The 20,662-nt window shown below is 47.6% G+C and overlaps 2 protein-coding genes across 4 annotated transcripts; one reads left to right on the top strand and one right to left on the bottom strand.

Moving 5' to 3' along the window:
* Positions 1 to 277: 277 nt before the first annotated feature.
* On the bottom strand, positions 278 to 3,528 carry stn1 (STN1 subunit of CST complex). 2 transcript variants are annotated; one of them, XM_030095266.1, is made up of 10 exons: positions 3,158 to 3,528; positions 2,262 to 2,357; positions 2,112 to 2,183; positions 1,855 to 2,025; positions 1,624 to 1,735; positions 1,221 to 1,359; positions 1,117 to 1,138; positions 935 to 1,056; positions 792 to 864; positions 278 to 638 (listed from the first exon to the last, which is right to left on the bottom strand). In XM_030095266.1, the coding sequence occupies exons 1-10, from the start codon at positions 3,288 to 3,290 to the stop codon at positions 481 to 483; spliced, it is 1,098 nt and encodes a 365-aa protein (XP_029951126.1). In that variant the 5' UTR covers positions 3,291 to 3,528; the 3' UTR covers positions 278 to 480. The 2 variants fall into 2 exon arrangements, with proteins under 2 accessions (XP_029951126.1, XP_029951125.1); XM_030095265.1 differs by having other exon boundaries at positions 935 to 1,138.
* A 1,416-nt stretch (positions 3,529 to 4,944) lies between these two features.
* LOC115390150 (serine/threonine-protein kinase 10-like) lies at positions 4,945 to 20,655 on the top strand. 2 transcript variants are annotated; one of them, XM_030093878.1, is made up of 19 exons: positions 4,945 to 5,727; positions 9,385 to 9,549; positions 12,319 to 12,367; positions 12,546 to 12,695; positions 13,299 to 13,371; positions 13,486 to 13,680; positions 14,147 to 14,228; positions 14,778 to 14,894; positions 15,079 to 15,423; positions 15,460 to 15,816; positions 15,891 to 16,021; positions 16,271 to 16,394; positions 16,473 to 16,652; positions 17,375 to 17,504; positions 17,748 to 17,872; positions 18,011 to 18,202; positions 18,359 to 18,484; positions 18,565 to 18,678; positions 19,095 to 20,655. In XM_030093878.1, exons 1-19 carry the CDS (start codon positions 5,578 to 5,580, stop codon positions 19,239 to 19,241), a joined length of 2,952 nt encoding a protein of 983 aa, XP_029949738.1. In that variant the 5' UTR covers positions 4,945 to 5,577; the 3' UTR covers positions 19,242 to 20,655. The 2 variants fall into 2 exon arrangements, with proteins under 2 accessions (XP_029949738.1, XP_029949737.1); XM_030093877.1 differs by having other exon boundaries at positions 15,079 to 15,816.
* The last annotated feature ends 7 nt before the right edge of the window (positions 20,656 to 20,662 follow it).

Below are 20,662 nucleotides of genomic sequence, written 5' to 3'. Positions count from 1 at the left end.
CTCACTCCACCTCTTTCCCACCACTCAGATCTTCTATATGAGAAGTTTACTGCTTTTGTATCTTTACTGATGTTTATTCGAGACCTTTTTTTTAATCATTTTTTTATTTTGCTTTTTACCATAATATGTGATCTTTATGGACAGCAACATTATTCACGTTACATTGTGTAAAATGACAATAAAGGAGATCTGACTTCCCTTCAAGGATTTGTGAATGTGTCAGTGATCACTCTTTTGTTTCCCTGAGTGTTAAAATGACCAGCAGGGACTCTTTGGCGTTTTAAGTCATTTTATATAAAATACAAAACTTTCTTTAATAACATTAATGTCACATTTTTCATTGCAGCAACAGACTTGTTTTTCTATAACTGTACACATACTTTCATAGAGGAATGATTTAACATGTTGTCATTGTGTTGAGGATATGTTAGGCACATGCTGAGGATGTGTCAGTCCTGCTCATGATGGGGACAGGTTTAGTTAAACGGCGATGTAATGCTGGTCACTGGGGCTGATAATGTCACTGCTGCATTCCAGCGAGGAGAGGACGAGCTCCAGAGCGGCTCTGCTCACGTTCAGACTGAACCGCTGACGCACCGCAGACAGGATGTGCAGGACGTGACAGCCTTTCTCCGCATCTGTACACACACACACACACACACACACACACACACACACACACACACACACACACACACACACACTCGGTCTTTAATGATGCAGTAAAATATTCCACCTCAGTCTTCATGTGATGCTACGTGTGCTCTGGAGAAACACCAGGTTTCACTCACACTTCTCTCTTTTGGAATCCTCTCTGATGACATCCTGCACAGCCATCAGAAGATCTTTGTCCCGAGTCGTCACCTGAAGACGAGCGACAGCGTCAGAGCGAACAGCGACGAGCGGCCGAGGCTGGACAACGGCGCGTTCCTACCAGAAAGACCTCGTCCTGGGACTTGACCCTGCGGTACACGAAGCCATCGTCTTGGAGAACCTGCAGCGCCTCTTTGAGGAGCTGTCGGAGCTGCTGACCTGCAGACGGACCTGCAGACGGGCCTGCAGACGGACCTGCAGACGGGCCTGCAGACGGGCCTGCAGACGGGCCTGCAGACGGGCCTGCAGACGGGCCTGCAACCTCCTGGAGAACAACAGCTCGTGTTCCCATGTGTACAATAATCATGATGAACTGTCACATAATTCCCAAACAGAGGTAGAGTTACCTGGTCTGCAGGACTGCTGTGAGGCTGAGCAGAGATCAGCGGCAGCAGGACATCCTGTACATCATGCGGTCTGAACCTAGACACCGATTTCTTTTCCAGGAAGTCCTTGATCATGTTTTTGGCTCTGTGCAGCGAGTTACTGAGCAGTGGAAAAAAAAAAGTTACATTTATCTTCCAAAAGCGAGAGAACCAGAGATGTTTCCGACTTTTAGTTTACGGTAGACACTCTTCACAAAGCTAAAAATACTCAACCGTTACTGAACCAGCAACCATATTTGGCAACTTCCACATTTCTTCCAACAGACTTTATGACTCAACAAGAATATTTTCCTCCCGGTTAATCCAGAGGTGACTGGTCGTTCAGTCACGCATGCATAGCGCTAACATATTAGCATGTCTGTACCCCACTGCGTCAGGCTCCAGCTGCAGACGCTTGTCGTAAAACTCCCTGTAGAGCTGAGGAAGCTCCATCATCCAGGAGATCTGCTCCGACATCACCGGATCGTTCACTTTGTCTGGACACAAACGCACAGAGAGGGGAAGATGCTCTATAACCTGGAGACTCGATTGACAGATGAGATAAACCTCCGCCAGCTTTCAGAGAGAGAAGCTAACTGCTATTTGAGCTTCTCACAGTAGATGGAGGCTGTGATTTCTCTCTGGTGCCTGGACGTTTTCACCTTCCCTCGGACTCGAACCAGCTCTCCGATCTCCAGGCGGTGGTGCTCCTGCTGAGTTCGTCTGAGCTCCTTCAGCTCCTTCAGGAGGTTGAAGCCCCCGGGAGCCCCCCGGCTGGAGTCCGCCACTGCATGACACACAGAGACAGAGAGTAACTTACTGCTGTAACCGAAAAAGGAAAAACGCCATGCCGACGTGTGGACCGCTCCATACCGGGGGGATCCTCGGTTTTTAGCTCGTCACTCTTCCAGCAGAGGCAGTTGATCACGGCCGTCCCGTCGTCCACTGCGAACAGATCACGCACATGCAGCTGGTCAGCACAACGCACGCAGCTAGCAGCAAACGATAAGCGTCAGCACACACCTCCGTAGCAGAAGAAGTCGTCTCGCTCTCTCTTATAGACCACCGTCCCCAAGACGTCCACCTTGTACACAGGGTGCAGGTTGTAGAAGTAAATTCCTTCAAAACACAGTGGAAACACGGTGAGATTAATGACTCTCGATGGCAAAGGGGTCTTTGAATTGCCACTTTTGGACTTCAGAGACCAGACCATCAGCAATGCTCTGCCTCCGTCTGGCTACATCATCCCTGAGACACAGCGACATTGTCGGACATGTCCAACATGGACAAGGAGGTTTTGGCCTCAGCATGTAAGGGCCGTGGATGTAGGACACTGTGCTACACAGAAATGGCAGCTGACGCTCAACAAAGAGGGTGGAAGATAAATTATATCCAGTTTAAGTGGAATTCAGAGGTTTTGTGGCTTCTTCTACCATCAGATTGCTGAAAGAGCTTGGAATACATTGACAGGTGCAAAGGCAGACATTCAGAGGCAAAAGAAGCAGCCAGTAGTAATGGATCAAGCGGAAGACCTGGCTGGCCGAACAGATCAACAACATGACAGACTCATTATCAAAGAAAACACCAACAAAGAAAGGCATCAAGTGTGCAATTTTATTCATACTTAACTGTAAGTAATTCATTTCATAACGTTTAAAATAACCAAGGACTCAAAGTAATCTGTAACAGCAGTAATATTTCATCATTAGCACTTTTATGGATATATTTTTCAAGTATTTTCTCAAGAGCTCTATTAGATTACATGAAAACACTGACAGACATGTGACTTTAAGTAGTTTCTGGGGGCAGTAGTTTGCACTTTCACCTGTAACTGAGTACATAGAGAGTATTCCTGAGCGTGTGCCTGCGTGCGCATGTTCCACCTTAGGTGGGTGTGCGCGTGCACGTGTGGCCCTCACCTGGTACCTGAGTGGACTCCGCCATCTGCAGGATGTCTCGGACATAAAGCCGAACGAAGGCGGAGAACAGCGGGTCCAGTCCCCACAGGATGGACGGAGGCTCCTCAGCTGGATCCATCGCAGCTGCCTGCATTTCATTATTTACACCATCAGTCAGTTTATTTTTCCTTTTTCCCCGCTCACTTTTTAGTCCTTTCACTTCTCAAACTGCTTCGCAAGCTAGCAGCTCCCACCGGTCACGTGACTATTTCATGTAACTTTTTATTTTAATTATCGCTTCCTATAAAGTATTTTTTTAGGTGTATATGCTTATATATAAAAGAAGGAACCTTTTAATTGTTGTTTAAAAATTATGGAAGCAGAAACGAATGTAAAGGAAACGAGTGTCCTTTTTCGCAATGACTCATGGGATGTGTAGTTCGACATACACAAAAGACGTCTCCGCTTCGCCACCATATTGGATGGGTCCCACTTCTCCTGAGAAGAAAGTTATTACGCAATAAAGACACATAAACAATCGGAATTTATTTGTTTCTAAATAAATTAACAACATGGTCAATAAGAGATATTTGGTAGGTACAAATTGAAGATAAAAAGACAGCATTAAAGATAAAAAATAAATCTGATATCTTGATTGAAAATACAGACGCTTAAGTACACACCTATTGTTACTCCTTTAAAACTTTTAAAAACCAGACATTCTATTACATTTAAGAGTTGTATATACATGTTGTACACGTATGTATATTACTATATTTACACATACACGCACGCACACACACACACACACACACACACACACACACACACACACACACACAGTCTCGTATTTCTATCCTTGTGGGGACCTTCCATTGACTCCCATTCATGTCTAGCCCCTAACCCTGACCCTTACCCTAACCCTAACCCACACCACAATAAAGCCTAACCCTAAAGAAATGTTTTTGCACTTTTACTTTTTTCAGTAACAACAACATGGTCAAGAAAACACTGTTTCTCCTACTTAGGACCAGAAAAAGGTCCCCACAAGGCACGTCGTTTCATGTTTTGCTATCCTTGTGGGGACATTTGGCCCCAACAAGGATAGAAATACGAGAACACACACACACACACACACACACACACACACACACACATTTTATTGCAATCTACCTAGCGGTGTTTTTGTATTTGAATCACTTTCTTTACTTATGTATGGATTAATAATGTCTTTTTGTCATGCAATTAATTTTTTACTCCTTTCCACCTGTTGCATAATGCTTGGAGACGATATCTAATGTTACTGAATGCTGTAAACTGCTGTTTTTATGTAACGTGCCCATGATAAAAAAAAAAGCATCCTAACCCTATTGACCCATAAAGATAACAGTATACTTTCACTATCTATGCAATGCTTCATTCTAATTGTTTGGGTTTTTTAAGCACGTTGGATCGTGACGACAGCTCTCCTACTGGTCACAAACCAAGCCATGTGACAAGTAAATTCAGTGAGTTGCGTTAATTTATTTCTTTAATTTTATTTCAAGTGAGCGCACTGAAATAGAAGCGCGTCCTCATCCAATATGGCGACCAAGTTGCTACGTCAGTGCGGGTCCACAAAGCGCGCTAAACTGTGTCTACATCGGAGAGCTTTATTTAAATTATCTAGCGGCGCATTTCGAACTGGTTGTTTTTGTGTACATAGAAGTGATAAACGTCAGACAAATGCCGCAGTTTCACTGGTTTACTCTGCATCCGATCTAACACTGTCACCACCACGAGGAAAGAAAGAACCCGCGGGCACGCGCGCGTCGTGAACGCGCGGTGACACTAAATCCGCTAGATCGCTAAATCCGTCCGACACACCGAGGGGAGAAAGATGACTGTTTTTACCGTTTTACCGACTGTAAATACTCGGATATATTCCTACCGGGAGGTAAACTGAAGTCGGGCCGTGTGTCGGAGTGGTCACTCAGGAGCGGGGACGCGGTTTTCTCCTCTTTTCTCTCCTGTTTTGGTTGAAGAAAGAAGCCCCTCGGGGCTGTCGGGCCAGGAGTTGGAACAACGAGCCTCCACCAGCATTTCCCCACTTCACATTTCCACCACGAACGCTCCCCTTGAGTGGATTAAAAATGCTCGGACACGCTTAAAGCGACGTTTCGTGTGAAGTTTGAGGGGTCAACAATGAGCCGTGATGTGTTGAGCCGCTCCTCGGTGGACTGGTCCAAACCGTGTCAAAGGCGACGCTAATTTTTTTGTTTTTCCAAAACTTCAATTTAATTAAAAATAATAATAATAATAATAACGTGTATTTCTCATAGCTTCCGTTTAAAAACAGCCGGACACACATGTGAGGACCAGCGGCTTTCCTTTGTGTGCTTCAGACCGGGAGAAGTGTTGGAAAAGTTGAGTTCGCTTGTGGAGGTTCGAGGGGATTCAGGATGTCGTTCTTTAATTTTCGAAAGATCTTCAAACTGGGATCAGAAAAGAAGAAGAAACAGTACGAAAACGTGAGGAGGGACGAAAATCCGGAGGAGATCTGGGACATCATTGGAGAGCTGGGAGATGGAGCATTTGGAAAAGTCTTCAAGGTAATCACACTCAGCCTCTGGTTGTCAGGATATCGCGATATCAACACGCACATTGTTTTCATCCTTTGCAACAACCCAGAAAGACAGAATTTGAAATTAAATGGAAATGGATGATACTATATTTTGGAGACCCTGTCCTTCATGCACACATGGATTTATATCTACCCAAAATCAAGGAATTATAACACTAACACAATATGTCCCTTAACACTGAAATAGATTTTTAAAAAATGAATCACGTTTCCAGGGTGTACTACTTCAAATATGAAATCTTGGGTGATTTATCTTAAAGATGTTATTGATGTTCAAATTTCTGGGTAAATCCCTTTCATAACACTAGAGGGTGTCAAATTTATGAAACCTATTGTAAAACCACATGAATCTGGTTGTTATTGTTTACTTCCCATCACCTGATGTTGTGTCGTGGCATACCTGATTATTGACTGAAGCTTTTTCGATTCTATTTAAATATGATGCTGAACAAAAAGAGTTTGATTTCTCATTCATACTGTGCAAATCTGAACAATGTAGAAGAGCAGACCAACTTTCAATATGTAGCTAGAATTTATTTGGCCTTACAACCACGCACACAAAAAAAAACATTTCTATTTATCACAGTTATGCAATTGCATCATTCACATCAACACAAAACCACAGAAAAACACTGAAGTTGCATTTATGTTTATGTCTGCCTACAGTGACATTGTGAAACATCTCAGAAATGCGCTATAAACAGAGAAGACGTGAACCATGCATGTGAAACTTTACACATTCAAAGACAATTCTGGATAAGAGGCACGGTGATGGTGGATAAAAGCCTCTGCAGATTCACCTGGTCCTGTCTCCCTGCAGACACCATCTGACTCACAGGAACAATGGGATTAACAAAATCATTTGATTCAACAGACAGAGTACAAAATGACATCGCTGTCTACCTCATTGTCCGTATTCCTACAGTTATGAATGCATTTAAATATATAGTAACTGGCTATTTTATTGAGTACACTCTACTAATACAAGGTTGAACATTATTTTACCTTAAAAACTGAATTTGATTACATTTTTTAAACATCCGTGAAGTGAAGGTCCTTCATGGTCCAAAGACTGAGATCTGTGACTGTGGAGGTAACTGTCGTCTGGTGGTCTCTTCGTCAAGTTAAAACAAAATGTTGAGGTGGTTTCAACCTCGTGAGCTGCTGTGTTGCCCTACTGGAAGTCTCCATCATGATATGGTTCATTGTGAGTGTGGAAGCAATCACAGAGGACAGTGTGGAGCTATGTGGAACTCTGGAAATGCATGGAACTCCACTGAGAAGCTAGACTGAAACTACAGGAACTACATTGGACTAGTAAACACCAGGACCTACAGTGGACTAGCAGTCAATCAATAAGTCAGTCTTTAATTACAAAACAACTTTCATACCCAAAAAAAAGGAGCACAAAGTGCTTTACAGTAGTTAAACACATTACAAGATACAAACGATAAAACAAGCAAGGCCGACCCTCCCAACCTCTGTATATACATATATACACAGGCAATACCTGCAGATACACACACACACACACACACACACACACACACACACACACACACACACACACACACTTAACGCTACAGTCCGGAGACACGATACAGCATTGTAGTTTGTGGAAAACGCCACCATTGGAATTGCCCATTCTGTAGCGGTGTTGCAGACCAAGGCTGGCGACATCACCAGTACCTGAACCCCACCCCTCAACCCCCCCACCCCAACAGAGAGCGGGAACTCAACACCAAGGTGGGGAGCCCCCTAACCAGCCAGGCTGAGGGGACCATGACACCTCTCAACGGAAACACTGGGGTTAAAACAAAAATGTTGAAAAACCGGAGAAGAATTTAAAAGGTCAAATAAAAGCCTGATTAAATATGTGTGTTTTTAACGTTCTTTTAAAAATATCAACAGTCTCTGGAGCCTGAGGTTCTCCTACTGGCTTTTCCCTAGGCGGGGGCCGTAGTAGCTGAAGACCGCCTCGCCGTGGGTCTTGAGTCTGGTTTTTGGGATGGATAAGAAGCCACTGCGATAGGACCTCAGGGTCTGCAAAGGCCGATCTGGTAAAAGCAGATCTGAGAAATAAGAAGGCACAAGGCCATTAAGACATTTTAAAACGAGTAAAAGAAGCTTATAATCGATCCCGAAGCGGACAGGGAGCCAATACAGTGACTTTAAAACTGGTGTAACGTGGGCCCGCCCCCCTGGTCCTCATTAGCACACGTTCTGCAGAATTTTGTAACACTTGCAGATTTGAAATGCTCTTTTTGGAAAGACGAGAGCAAGGCATTACGGCAGTCTAACTGACAAGAGAGAAAAGCTGCTAAAAGCTGGCCTGAGAGAGAAACGGGTGGACTCTGGCTATAGTCTTCAGATGATAAAAACCAATCTTCGTTATATTTGTTAATATGAGGGATAGAATTCAGCTCAAAGTCAAAAATCAGAGGTGGTCTCCACACTGACTCTGGATCTTTGTATCATCAGGAGCATATTTATCTGCTGTCCATGCTGCTGGTTGATGTTTTAAGGCCTCATAGCATCAGAAGATCCAGCATCACGTCTCCTCAAAACTTGACCCCGGGTCATCTGAACAGCCACGACACAGATCCGTGGCCGAAACCGGAGCTTCGTTAGCATGAGTGACAGTAAATGTTATCACACAGGAGGCCTGTTCCTCAGTCCGAGCGCTCCCAAGCCCTCATAATCTGCCCCCACCCCTGTGGCCAAAGGCTATTTTCAGACCCTTTTCAAATAGTTACCTAAGATTTCATGGCCAGTGTTCAACGCTTGATTGAAGTTTTAATCTGACTGCACGTGTTCTCAACTGCAACAAGAGAGAAGGGACCAAAACAAACACTGACAAACCTCGACTTCCCACTGTTTGTGCTCTCACGTAAACACATTCAGTCACAATGCTGCTTTTAGCCGTAACGCAATACTATTACAGAAATAGTAGCTTAGAAACGGGTTGGAGAGCTGCTGTCTCTGACCCAGTCGGCTAATGCTAAAGCTAATGCTAACAGTACAATAACAGCTATGTGACCATTATTAACAGAAGCTTTACCGATAACTGGTTGCTTTTTTTCACTAACAGTAATGTGACTTGTGTTTCATGAAGTAACGACCTATTTAAATCTAGCTTTCATTTACAGTGACTTGCACAACACTGCATTGCTCTAAACTGTTATTCCTGGACAAGCTACTTTAACTTCAGCTGGTAGAAAACTCTGCATGCTTTTTTTTGTGCGTTTTTAAGTAGTAACTGTTGAGAAGTCCAATTTCACACCTCTAAGTTCTGCAGTGGTTGTTTTTAGCGCAGACTGGAGCTGAAAAAGATCCGCAAATCTCCAGAAATTGTCAGAAGTGTTGGCTGCTTTGTGTTTCTTTGCTGTAGCAGACCGGGGGGGGGGGGGGGGAGGGGGGAAGGGGGGGTCACCAGGAAGGGGCCGCATCCCATATCGCCACGGCGACCTCATCGAGCACTTCCTGTCTGCAGGAGACCAAAACAAAGCGGAGGAATTTCCACATGAGCGGCTCCGGACACGTGCCTGGATCCACTTTGATCCGTGAAGGACGACATGATTGAGAAAATCCATGTGGTGGTAACCGGGCGTTTCTCCTCCTGCAGGCTCAGAACAAGCAGACGGGCGTCCTGGCTGCAGCCAAAGTCATCGACACCAAGACGGAGGAGGAGCTGGAGGACTACATGGTGGAGATCGACATCCTGGCCTCCTGCGACCACCCCAACATCGTCCAGCTGCTCGACGCCTTCTACTACGAGAGCAAGCTGTGGGTGAGTGCAGTCTGAGTTTCTGTTTGTTGGGGTTAACCAGATGTAAAAGCACTGTAGCAGTTCTCACGTGTGCACTCAGTCTTAATCTTTTGCTTCCGATATCTCTGAGAATTGTTCTCACTTTCTCTCTGAGTCAGTGTACCGGTGATGAAACTCCTTCCTCTTGCAAGTGTTGAAAACTGTGGGCAAAGTTCACCCGAGCAGCAGAAAAGCGGCAGAAAAACATGAGCTTTGCCGGCGGTTAATCATCATACAGTTTATAATCCCTCCGCTTCTGATATGAGCTCATTTTTTGAAAGACCTTTGTTTTCCAGACGCGGTCACGTATTTCACAACCACAAGCGGTGATTGTCGCTTTTGAAGGCTAATCACAGCCTCTGTGGACACATGCTAACGGTAATTTGAGTGACGGTCACCACTGAAACAAACGGTTTTGCCAACAACGGGCTCATTGTGCAGGGAGAAAGAGAGACAGCAGCTCTGCAACTCAGCACAATGAAACGTCCCGACTTTTCAGAACTTCAGTAAGTGCGATGAGGGTTGAGGTGTTGGACAACACCGTCCCAAATGAAAACAGAAGCGTCAGGATCAGCCGAATGTTTGATTCCAGCTCCGCTCTACCTCGTTCCCTGCATTGTCCTCCGGACAAAGAGCCGATGTTTATCTGCACAACCTGTCAGTGCAGAGACGAAGCGGGCTCAGCTGGACGTTCTGCCCCCTAACATGACAGGATTCCTCTCCTGGGAGCCGCTGTCAGTTTCTCCGACCGTGGTCGTGTAACCAGACTCCCAAAACGCTGCTTAAGTTTTTAGTTTTCACTTGAAATCCTTTCCGTCTAATCAAGCCCCGAGCCGTTTCAGACTCCTGAGCCGAAGCTACATGGAAGCTTAGTGGGATAAAGTGCGAGCTCAGGTGATGGGTCCGTGCTGCGTTCACACGCCCACCAGAGTTCGTCAATAAGCGGTCTGAGCGCTCGCCTGGTGCCGCCAGAGACGGTCGATCCCCCACAAAACCACCATATAGAGGCCGACCGAACATGACAAGTGTGACCATACTGTAAACCACCTTCAGTTTTCTGCTCTGTGTGTGTGTGTGTGTGTGGGAGGGGTCTTTGTACAGGCTAAAACAACAGCCGCCTGCAGACTGGGTGGAAGCGTGCTGGGTCTGAATGAACGGTTGTTCTTGACAGCGCAGGCTTTGTGTGTCTTGTCGGGGTTTTGTTCCTGGAAGTGGAGCAACAGCTGAGACTTGGAAAAACACTGCTGTTTCTTTCTTTCTTTCTTTCTTTTCCTTTAAATCTGTAGGATTTCATAAAGCTCGTTCGAAAGTGGGATGACCCTGAATCTAGACCGGCGTGTTAGCCACCACGGGTTTCTCAACAGGCGCAGAAAGCAGAAGTGCGGTTTGAGTTCCTGGTGTCGGAGCGAGAGCCTGACTTAGCACCGCTTGTTAGCATTCCCAGCTCCTGGTTTTCTAAAGTGGCACTTAGCGAGCACCGACTCCCTGCTGCACCGATACGTCTCGCGTTTCATGGTTTGACTCCTTCTCAGTGGAGAAACAACCGGTTCTTACGAGGCGCCAGATTGGAACCAACTAACCAGCAGCTGGTTGTTCTTGGTGGAAACGGGGTAACAGATGTTCCCCACATGTCCCGAGATGATCCGCAGCTTTTTAAAGACACTTCCAGATGCTGCACGTCAATGAAACAGCCGCCGCCTCCACACTCACTCTAATCCTATTTTCAGGATCTGGTCCCGGTCTGCTAACGTACAGCAGCTCAGGAGCGAGCAGCTGGGTGGAAACCACCTCCACAACGTGGCCCCAACTGGGCCAATCCTCTTACGTCAGCGGCCATATTGAAAGCTCCTAAACATCTTTGAGGGTTCACAGTGTTTCATTCATGCGGGCTGTGCAGTTCATTTAAATAATCCTCGCACGTACACCGCTTTTAAAATGCTTGTTCATTCTCTTGGATTATTTGCATGTGGAACTTCAGAAAAAACAACTCCAGGAAGCGTGCGTTGCCTCATGTGCAAATTTCTCTGGTACAGGAACCAGGGACCGGATATCCAGCCCACTGCTCCTCTAACTGCTCAGATATTTGGAATAAAGTTAATAATCTGTGCACGGCAGTTGTGCCTCTGTTGAGTGGATTAGATAAGACTAGATATGCCTTTTACAAAGAAAAGTAAATCTTCCTCACAGTTACTGTACCTCAAGAATAAAAAGAAGTTTAGTTTAATACAGTATTGAAACAAAGACGAGAAAACAAAGCTTTAACAGAAAGAAAAAAAAATCAAAAATTTTCAGTTACAATTTGGAATATTATTTTGTTTAAAATAAATCATGCAGACATAGAATCATGTTTCATGAATAAGAATAGTACACAAAAGTCTAAATAATTCCAAGAAATATAAGTATGAACACATTGGAAGAAAGTAAATATGTAAAAAAAGTAAAAAGTATACAATATTGTTCAAAGAATGTAAATATAGATACTAAATGTAAGATATAATGATTTAAATAACCAAATAAACACAGTTGAGGATATTAGATGTTAATACTCTATTGAATGTTTGTATATAGAATATAAACTAATGTCTATAGGCCAGGTGGGATGATTGTATTAACAATATTATAATTATATTCAATATTAATATTGTATAAAAAGTGTGTTCCAGCATATATAATCCTGATTTCCTCAGAGCACAGCAGGACAACTGAAGCATAAGAAGGATCTTTTACATAAAGGTCTGGTTTCTCCCTCAGATCCTCATCGAGTTCTGTGCGGGCGGAGCCGTGGACGCCGTCATGCTCGGTGAGTCAGCGTTACCGCATCTCATCAGAGCAGAGCTCAGACCGAACCAGCAAATGTCTGGAAAACACTGGCTCTCCAGTGACGTGCTGGACGTGTGTGTGTGTGTGTGTGTGTGTGTGTGTGTGTGTGTGTGTGTGTGTGTGTGTGTGTGTGTGTGTGTGTGTGTGACCCAATGCAGAGCTGGAGAGACCCCTGACGGAGCCCCAGATCCGCTCGGTGTGCCGCCAGACCCTCCAGGCGCTCGTCTACCTCCACGAGAACAAGATCATCCACCGAGACCTGAAGGCCGGGAACATCCTGCTCACGCTGGACGGCGACGTCAAGCTGGGTGAGAAGCCGCGGAAACACGTCTGACTCACACCGCAAAGTGCGGCCGCCGTCAAACGAGCGCAGACGTTATCTAACAGTACACACACACACACACACACACACACTCAGGAAAAGTGGAGCTGAAGCATCATGTGAGAATGTATAAGATGAGAAAAGCAGCTTTGGCACTTTGAAGCTGTTTAATACAAGAAGCTTAAACGTTCACATGATTCTCCCTCGTAATGTCACACAAAACATCCTCAGACCGTTTATGAAATAGTCAGACGACGCAGCAGCGGTCCGAGGCTCCCCGAAAGGAGAACCAACATCGTGTGGACCAGCCAGCCAGCTTACCTGATGAACACTGATGTATCGAGGCGGCGAAGCGCTGTCTGTTGCGTTATGGATTCAAGCATTGCAGCTGCCGTGTAAACGTGGTCGTCTGCAACGGCTGGTCTGAGTTAGCACTGCAAAGTTTGTCTTTGTTTTGGTCCAGAATGTTCTCGGAAATATCTTTATTGTCACAAAAATCAAACAGTTACTGCTGAACATGACGACAATCTCAACATAAAGACAGTTTTAATGAAACCCTCTAATTTGTGGATTTGCTTGAATCTTCCAGCTGACTTCGGTGTTTCTGCCAAAAACACTAAAACCCTGCAGAGGAGAGACTCCTTCATCGGAACGCCTTACTGGTGAGTTCAACGCGCAGCGTTCATCCAGACGTCCACGTCTGTCGTCGTCGTCGTCGTCGTCGTCGTCGTCGTCGTCGTCGTCGTCATCACGGTTTCTCCCCCGTCCGCTCCCAGGATGGCCCCCGAGGTGGTGATGTGCGAGACGTCCAAGGACCGCCCCTACGACTACAAGGCCGACATCTGGTCCCTGGGGGTCACCCTCATCGAGCTGGCTCAGATCGAGCCGCCCAACCACGAGATGAACCCCATGAGGGTGCTGCTGAAAATCGCCAAGGCGGACCCGCCGACGCTGATGCAGCCGTCACGCTGGTGAGAGCCGCCAGGAAAAAGGAACTAGTTACCGAGTAAAGTTCCTGTTAATATCGGTCATAAAGCTGTATGATTGGAGTATCAGCTGAGCTGGACTCGTTAGTTCAGTGGAAGTTACTGGGAGGAAGATGCTCTATGATCTGGATGCTAGTTCTTCTTAAAAGAACAGATTTTTAAACATAATGAGACGAGATGAAGCTCCAACAAGCCACCGGAGAGAAACTCCAAGCAAGCAGATGGCTCTCATCAAGGGAAGCTAACTGCTGCATAAGCATGCTAATGCTAATCCGTTTCCACCTGAGAGAGGAGTCGGTCCAGGATCGGCTGCTCCTTCTCAAAGAAAATAGCCACCATTTAGACCAATGCTAAAGGTAACAGTTGAAAAGTGAGACAGCAGCTCTGCAGCTACAAAAGTATCTGAGTAACTGTAACTGCGTCAGTAACTCCCAGCTGCTGCTCCTCTCAGGTCTCCGGAGTTCAGCGACTTCCTGAAGCGCTGTCTGGACAAGAACGTGGACAACAGATGGGGGGCGGCGCAGCTGCTGCAGGTAAGACATGTTTTCCTCCACGCGTTAATTCCCCCCTCCCCCGCCCCGTCGCCACCTGCCGCCGGCGTCAGCAGCAGATCTGCAGACGACACCTGTTCCCCCGCTGAGTCCGCCCCCGGCTCACGTCAGCGCAGCACACGGCGCTCGGAGCCGTCCGGGGACGCTCACACACACTCACACACACTCAGAGAGAACACACGGCCGCTCCGGCTCCGGGCACGGGACGAGCTCATGGGCTTGAAAGTAGAAAACTGCGATCTGCCGCCGGCCAAGGTTCTGATATGGAGGAAGCTGCCGCTGCTCAGGCCGGCTCTAGAATACGTGCAGCAGATCTCCAGGAAGGTGAGGCTGGATTTGGTTGTTGACTCGCCGTCGGAGGGAAGATTCCCTTCACATTCAGACATTTTAACGGAGCGTCTTCACGCCGGTCCATGGAGCCTTTACAGCTCCACTGCTCGGTTCTCCTGTGTCGTGTTCGGGCCGCTGCTCGTAAGAGGAGATTACGAGGAGCTTTACAGTCTGTTCTAAGTGTTGTCATTCTCCCTGCAGCACTCCTTCGTGTCCAGCCTGAGCGACAGCAGGCCTCTGCGGGAGCTGATCGCCGAGGCGAAGGCGGAGGTGACGGAGGAGATCGAGGAGGAAGAGGAGGAGGCCGAGGCACATCTGGTGAGCTGCTCCATCTGCCACAGCATTACAGCCGCCCCCGTTCTAATGCTTCGCTGCATTCTGTCCTCCACCAATGACAACCCTGCAGATCTGACAAAGATCAGACCAGTTCCGAAGCGTCTCTGTTCTGTCCTTGGCCTCCTCAGTGCCTCCTCCTCTCATTGGCTCCTTCTCCTCCCTGCAGGGTCACAAGCGAGCGGCCTCGGACGTCAGCGTGGCCAGCTCGGAGGATGAGAAGATCCCGCTCTCCCCCTCCATCCTGGAGTCCGTCCCCGAGAAGGCCGAGCCGTCCCTGCCCGTCCCCCCTGAGACCCCCGCGGTCAACCACGTGGTGGACACCAGCTTCACCGAGGAGGCAGCAGCCCAGGAGGAGCAGCAGGAGGAGCAGCAGGAGGAGAAAGCTCCTGCTGCCGTGGAAGACGTGTCCTCCCCTGGGGCTGAGCCTGAAGCTCCCGTGAAGGAGCTGCAGCAGCTGGAGATCTCTGTGGAGGACGAGAAGGAGGTGGACACTGCAGAGCAGGAGACGCAGGAGACGCAGGAGGAGCAGGAGACGCAGGAGGAGCAGGAGACGCAGGAGGAGCAGGAGACGCAGGAGGAGCAGGAGATGCAGGCCGACACTCCTCAGGAGGAGAAGACTCCTGTTGTGGAGGACGTCGGCACTCCACAGGAGCAGGAGGAAGAGGATGAGGAGGAGCGATACCGACACCTGAAGGTGACCCTGACTCTGCCGGAGCAGGAGAAGGTGGGCCTGAAGGAGGAGAACGAGGAGGAGAAGAAACCCGAGGAGGAGAAGAAGGTTCCAGACCGAGCCAAAGACGACAAGGAGAGAGACTCCGACTCAGGGAGCAGCAGTCTGGACCTCAACCTGTCCATCTCCAGCTTCCTGTCCAAGGCCAAGGAGCCCGCAGCAGCAAACACACAGGTAACACACACACACACACCCTCACACCCCCTCACTCACACACACACTCACCTCCTCCTCTGTGCGTCTGTCAGGAAGCCAAGCGACAAAAGAAAACTCTGAAGAAGACTCGGAAGTTCATGGTGGACGGAGTGGAAGTCAGCGTGACCACGTCCAAGATCGTCACCGACAACGACACCAAGAACGAGGAGATGAGGTTCCTCAGGTACTCCCTCTCTCTCTCACACACACACACGCAGCGTTGAACATTGTGGTCCAGTCACCTCATTCCAACCTCTCAGACGCAGACAGATCTGTTTTAAAGTGGATTTCAGAGTGACGTTTCATCTGTCCTCACTTTAAACCTGACAAGGAACCTCCAGCAAGGATCAAACTGATTGTTTGCATGTCAACAACAAACAACTTGCCCCCCCCCCCCCCCCCCCCCCCACCTTCCCCCTCCCCCCTCCTCCAGGCGTCAGGAGCTGAGGGAGCTGCGTCTCCTCCAGAAGGAGGAGCAGAGAGCTCAGCAGCAGCTCAGCAACAAGCTGCAGCAGCAGAAGGAGCAGATCTTCCGGCGCTTCGAGCAGGAGACCACGGTGAGTCTGCCACGAATCCACAGTTACCAAGAATGACAGCCGGAACGCCCCGTAACTCTCCGACCGCCCGTCCTCCAGAGCAAGAAGCGCCAGTACGACCAGGAGGTGGAGAACCTGGAGCGGCAGCAGAAGCAGACCATCGAGCGTCTGGAGCAGGAACACACCAACCGGCTGAGAGACGAGGCCAAACGTATCAAAGGAGAGCAGGACAAGGAGCTGTCCAAGTACCAGAACGTCCTGAAGAACCGCAAGAAGGAGGTCAGACACACACACAGACTCTGCCCTCCACCTTGCACGTTGGTGAGATTTCATTCAGCTTGTGCAGCGGTCCAGTTTCTCTGATGGAACAGACTTCAATTAAAGAAAGAGTAGAAGGAGATTTCAGTTCTACGTGGAGTCAGATGGAGCCAAAGGGGAGGATTAATGAGTTTTATCGGCTCAGAGAACTGTCTGAATACACACACACACACACACACACACACACACACACACACACACACGCGCAGTCTTGTATTTCTATCCTTGTGGGGACCGTCCATTGACTCCCATTCATGTCTAGCCCCTAACCCTGACCCTTACCCTAACCCTAACCCACACCACAACAAAGCCTAACCCTAAAGAAATGTTTTTGCACTTTTACTTTTTTCAGTAACAACAACATGGTCAAGAAAACACTGTTTCTCCTACTTAGGACCGGAAAAAGGTCCCCACAAGGCACGTCGTTCCAAGTTTTGCTATCCTTGTGGGGACATTTGGCCCCGACAAGGATAGAAATACAAGAACACACACACACACACACACACACACACACACACACACACACAAAGCTCCTCGTGTCTTTTCTTCCTGTTCTCCTCGTTCTCACTGTGTCCTCACTTCCGGTTCTCCGGTATTTTTTGTTCTTCTTTTAATTATCTATTAATAAGCTGTGACTTTACCATTTAGTCTTTGCTCACTCCCTGTTCTCCTTATCGGTTCAGGAGCAGGAGTTTGTGCAGAAGCAGCAGCAGGAGCTGGACGGCGCTCTGAAGAAGATCATCCAGCAGCACAAACACGAGCTGGCCACCATCGAGAGGGACTGTCTCAACCACAAGCAGCAGCTCCTCCGAGGTAGCACCGCCGCTTCAATATTGATTTTCTTTTTCCCCCCATATTTCTTTATATTTTCATGTGTCTGTTTATTGTTACGTATCTGTAACAGTAACTTTATTCATGAATAGATGTGAAAATAGATCTGATATAGAGATGAATGTTGCATAATTGCAGAGACTGGTACAGAAATGTAAATGCATGTCCAGAGTGTGACTGTGTTTCTGAAGAGTGGGAGGCTGAGCTGTGTAATTTGCTCCGCAGCTCGGGAGGCGGCCATGTGGGAGCTGGAGGAGCGCCACCTGCAGGAGAAGCATCAGCTGTTCAAGCAGCAGCTGAAAGACCAGTACTTCATGCAGAGACACCAGCTGCTGAAGAGACACGAGAAGGTACGAGACGGCGTCTCCAGAGAAGGAGTCGCTGACGAGTTTGCTCTTTTCTAACATGCTGCCTCCTCCACCCTCCTCCTCCTCCTCCTCCTCCTCCTCCTCCTCCTCCTCCTCCTCCTCCTCCTCCCGCCTCCTCAGGAGATGGAGCAGATGCAGCGCTACAACCAGCGGCTCATCGAGGAGATGAAGAACAAGCAGACGCAGGAGAGAGCGCGGCTGCCCAAGATCCAGCGCAGCGAGGCCAAAACACGTATGGCCATGTTCAAGAAGAGCCTCCGCATCACCGTGGCAACCATCACCCCCGAGCAGGAGAGGGAGAAGGTCAAACAGGTGAGGAGGAGGGGACCAACCCCCTGAGGTCAGGGGTCAGCGGTTCTTCTTCTGCATCTTTGTCTTAACGTGTGTTTATTACATGTTCAGGTGTGTGTATTTACCATGTGCATGCGTTCGTTCATTTATTGTGTATGTGTTTGTTTGTGTGTGTAGTTCGCAGCCCAGGAGGAGAAGCGTCAAAAGAACGAGCGTCTCCACCAGCAGCAGAAACACGAGAACCAGATGAGAGACCTCCAGCTGCAGTGTGACGCCAACGTCAGAGAGCTGCAGCAGCTGCAGGTGGAGCACACACACGCACACACGCACACATAATTACACACACGCACACATTGAGCTCTAACACTGTGTAAATGTTCCAGAACGAGAAGTGCCACCTCCTGATCGAACACGAGACCCAGAAGCTGAAGGAGCTGGACGAGGAGCACAGCGTGGAGCTGAAGGAGTGGAGGGAGAAGCTCCGGCCCAGGAAGAAGGTCAGCCAGCCTCCGTTCATCACTCCAACACTTCCACTGCCTCGTTTTCAGACTCACTTTTTAGTCTCCCATCACTCAGAGGCTGCTGGAACTACAGTTAAGCTACAAAGTATCAATTTCTTACAGTTATTGGTAGTTTTCCATCCTTTGCTCGATACTGTGTTGCTGCATCTTTGGCAGCAGTTACAGTCTCAGGTCTTGAAGACCGTGATGCCAAAAGCGAAGCACACAGTGCACAGCGTTGACAGACGTGTTAGATTCAGCTTCCACATAAGAGAAGCTGAACCCTCTGAAAGTGTTGAGCAGTGTTAAATAAGACAGATCAGTTGTGAGTGATCTTCCGATCTGAAGTTTACATGTGAAGATCTGCTTGTTGGTTTGATGTGGAGGCGACTGATGTTTCTCTGCTGCTGCAGGCGCTGGAGGAAGAGTTCACTCGCAAACAGCAGGAGCAGGAAGTCTTCTTCAAGATGAGCGGAGAGTCCGAGTGCCTTAACCCGTCCACCCAGAGCCGCATCTCCAAGTTCTACCCCATCCCCAGCGTGCACTCCACCGGATTCTAGTCCCGCCCTGGATTCTACCCCCGCCCTGTCACTCCACCGGATTCTACCCCCACCATCTCACTCCACCGGATTCTCGGCCTGCCCTGGATTCCAGCCCCGCCTTGTCACTCCACCGGATTCTATCCCCACCATCTCACTCCTCCGGAGTCTAGCCCCGCCCCTCTCCTCCAATGATATCTCGCCCTTATTCTTCCATGGCTTGTTACTCCGCCCCTTCCAACGTATTCCAACCCAGCAACCTCAAATGGATTCTAGCCCCTCCCCCTCCACTGACCGCCCTAACGGTAAAGAGACTGGAGCTTCTTCCTCCCTTCCTCTCCTCTTTCACCTCTGACCTTTGACCTCTGCTTGAGGCCTCTTTCATGTTTCTGAAGACGTTTTCCTCCTTGAATCCAGTGCCTGTAGAGTCCGAATCCAGGATCTTCTGATGATTTGCTGCTCGTTTGGACTTTTGCACTAAAGAAGCGACAGAAGTTTTCTACCACTCAACTCGTTTGATCATGATGGATCAAGATCGAATGTGCTCCTGATGGAGGTTTTTATTGCCACTCCCCATGATACGCTATTTTTATGGAATCACACCGATTTCTTAGATTTTTAAATGCAACTATTGAAGAAACGAGTTTCTGCTGCAGGTTTCTCTTCCCTCCAGCTTTGAGGACATGACTGTTACTACGTGCATCAACCACTACAGCTAGCTTTATCTGTTTAAAGGTACAGTACGTCAGATTGAAGTAAAACCCACATCTGTCCACTGGGTGGCAGCAGTGAGTCCAAGCTTCTTCTTCTTCTTCTTGTATTGTTGTTGGACTGTATTCAGGACTCACTGCGCCATCCAGCTGGTACACAGTGGTATTGCAGTACTGTGGTCGCTGAAGCCAGCTGGTTAGCATGTTAACTTCAGGAACTAAAGCAAATGGAAACCATGACTTGTTTTCTTGTATTAGTTGATGTTCAGACTGTAGAATGAAGGATCTTTCTTACTGTACCTTTTGAAGTTTGATACTCTACAAAATGAAAAGCTCCAAAAGTTCTGCTAGCATGTTTTTAGCTTTTTATTTCAGTTCGTAGCCTTAAGGAAATCAGTGTTTTTATTTTAATGATTTGAAGGGTTTTTTTAAGAGAATCAAACAGTTAAAAAAAAAAGACAAACGGCCATGTTTCTTTTATTTAATCAGATTTATTATGAACGATACGAAAAAAAATCAATCAAAAAAGTGGACCTGACTGGTTTAGGCCATAGAGACCTCTGATTGGTCCATTTGATCTCCTTTCTAATTGGCTGCTGTGAGGTTGTTATGTACAATATGAAGGAGTGCTGTGCACCCAATTTACTACAAAGCAGAAACATGGACACATATCAAATCTTCAGAATGTCTCTCATGTGGCTGTAAATAAAGTTTCTCTTCTTGAATCCAGCA

Source organism: Salarias fasciatus, chromosome 6 (assembly GCF_902148845.1).
Source record: "Salarias fasciatus chromosome 6, fSalaFa1.1, whole genome shotgun sequence".
Lineage (NCBI taxonomy): Eukaryota > Metazoa > Chordata > Actinopteri > Blenniiformes > Blenniidae > Salarias > Salarias fasciatus.
This window is presented reverse-complemented; position numbering and strand designations above follow the sequence as displayed.

Bases quoted from the DNA above. Each gene is read 5' to 3' on its own strand.
- stn1 (XM_030095265.1), bottom strand. From the start codon at position 3,290: ATGCAGGCAGCTGCGATGGATCCAGCTGAGGAGCCTCCGTCCATCCTG. The intron at 2,026-2,111 runs GTATGGAGCGGT...TGTGTCATGCAG, and splicing joins AAAAACCGAGGATCCCCCCG to TGGCGGACTCCAGCCGGGGG. The intron at 865-934 runs GTAGGAACGCGC...GCTCGTCTTCAG, and splicing joins CCCAGGACGAGGTCTTTCTG to GTGACGACTCGGGACAAAGA.
- LOC115390150 (XM_030093877.1), top strand. From the start codon at position 5,578: ATGTCGTTCTTTAATTTTCGAAAGATCTTCAAACTGGGATCAGAAAAG. The intron at 13,372-13,485 runs GTGAGTTCAACG...GTCCGCTCCCAG, and splicing joins TTCATCGGAACGCCTTACTG to GATGGCCCCCGAGGTGGTGA. The intron at 14,895-15,078 runs GTGAGCTGCTCC...TCCTCCCTGCAG, and splicing joins AGGAGGCCGAGGCACATCTG to GGTCACAAGCGAGCGGCCTC.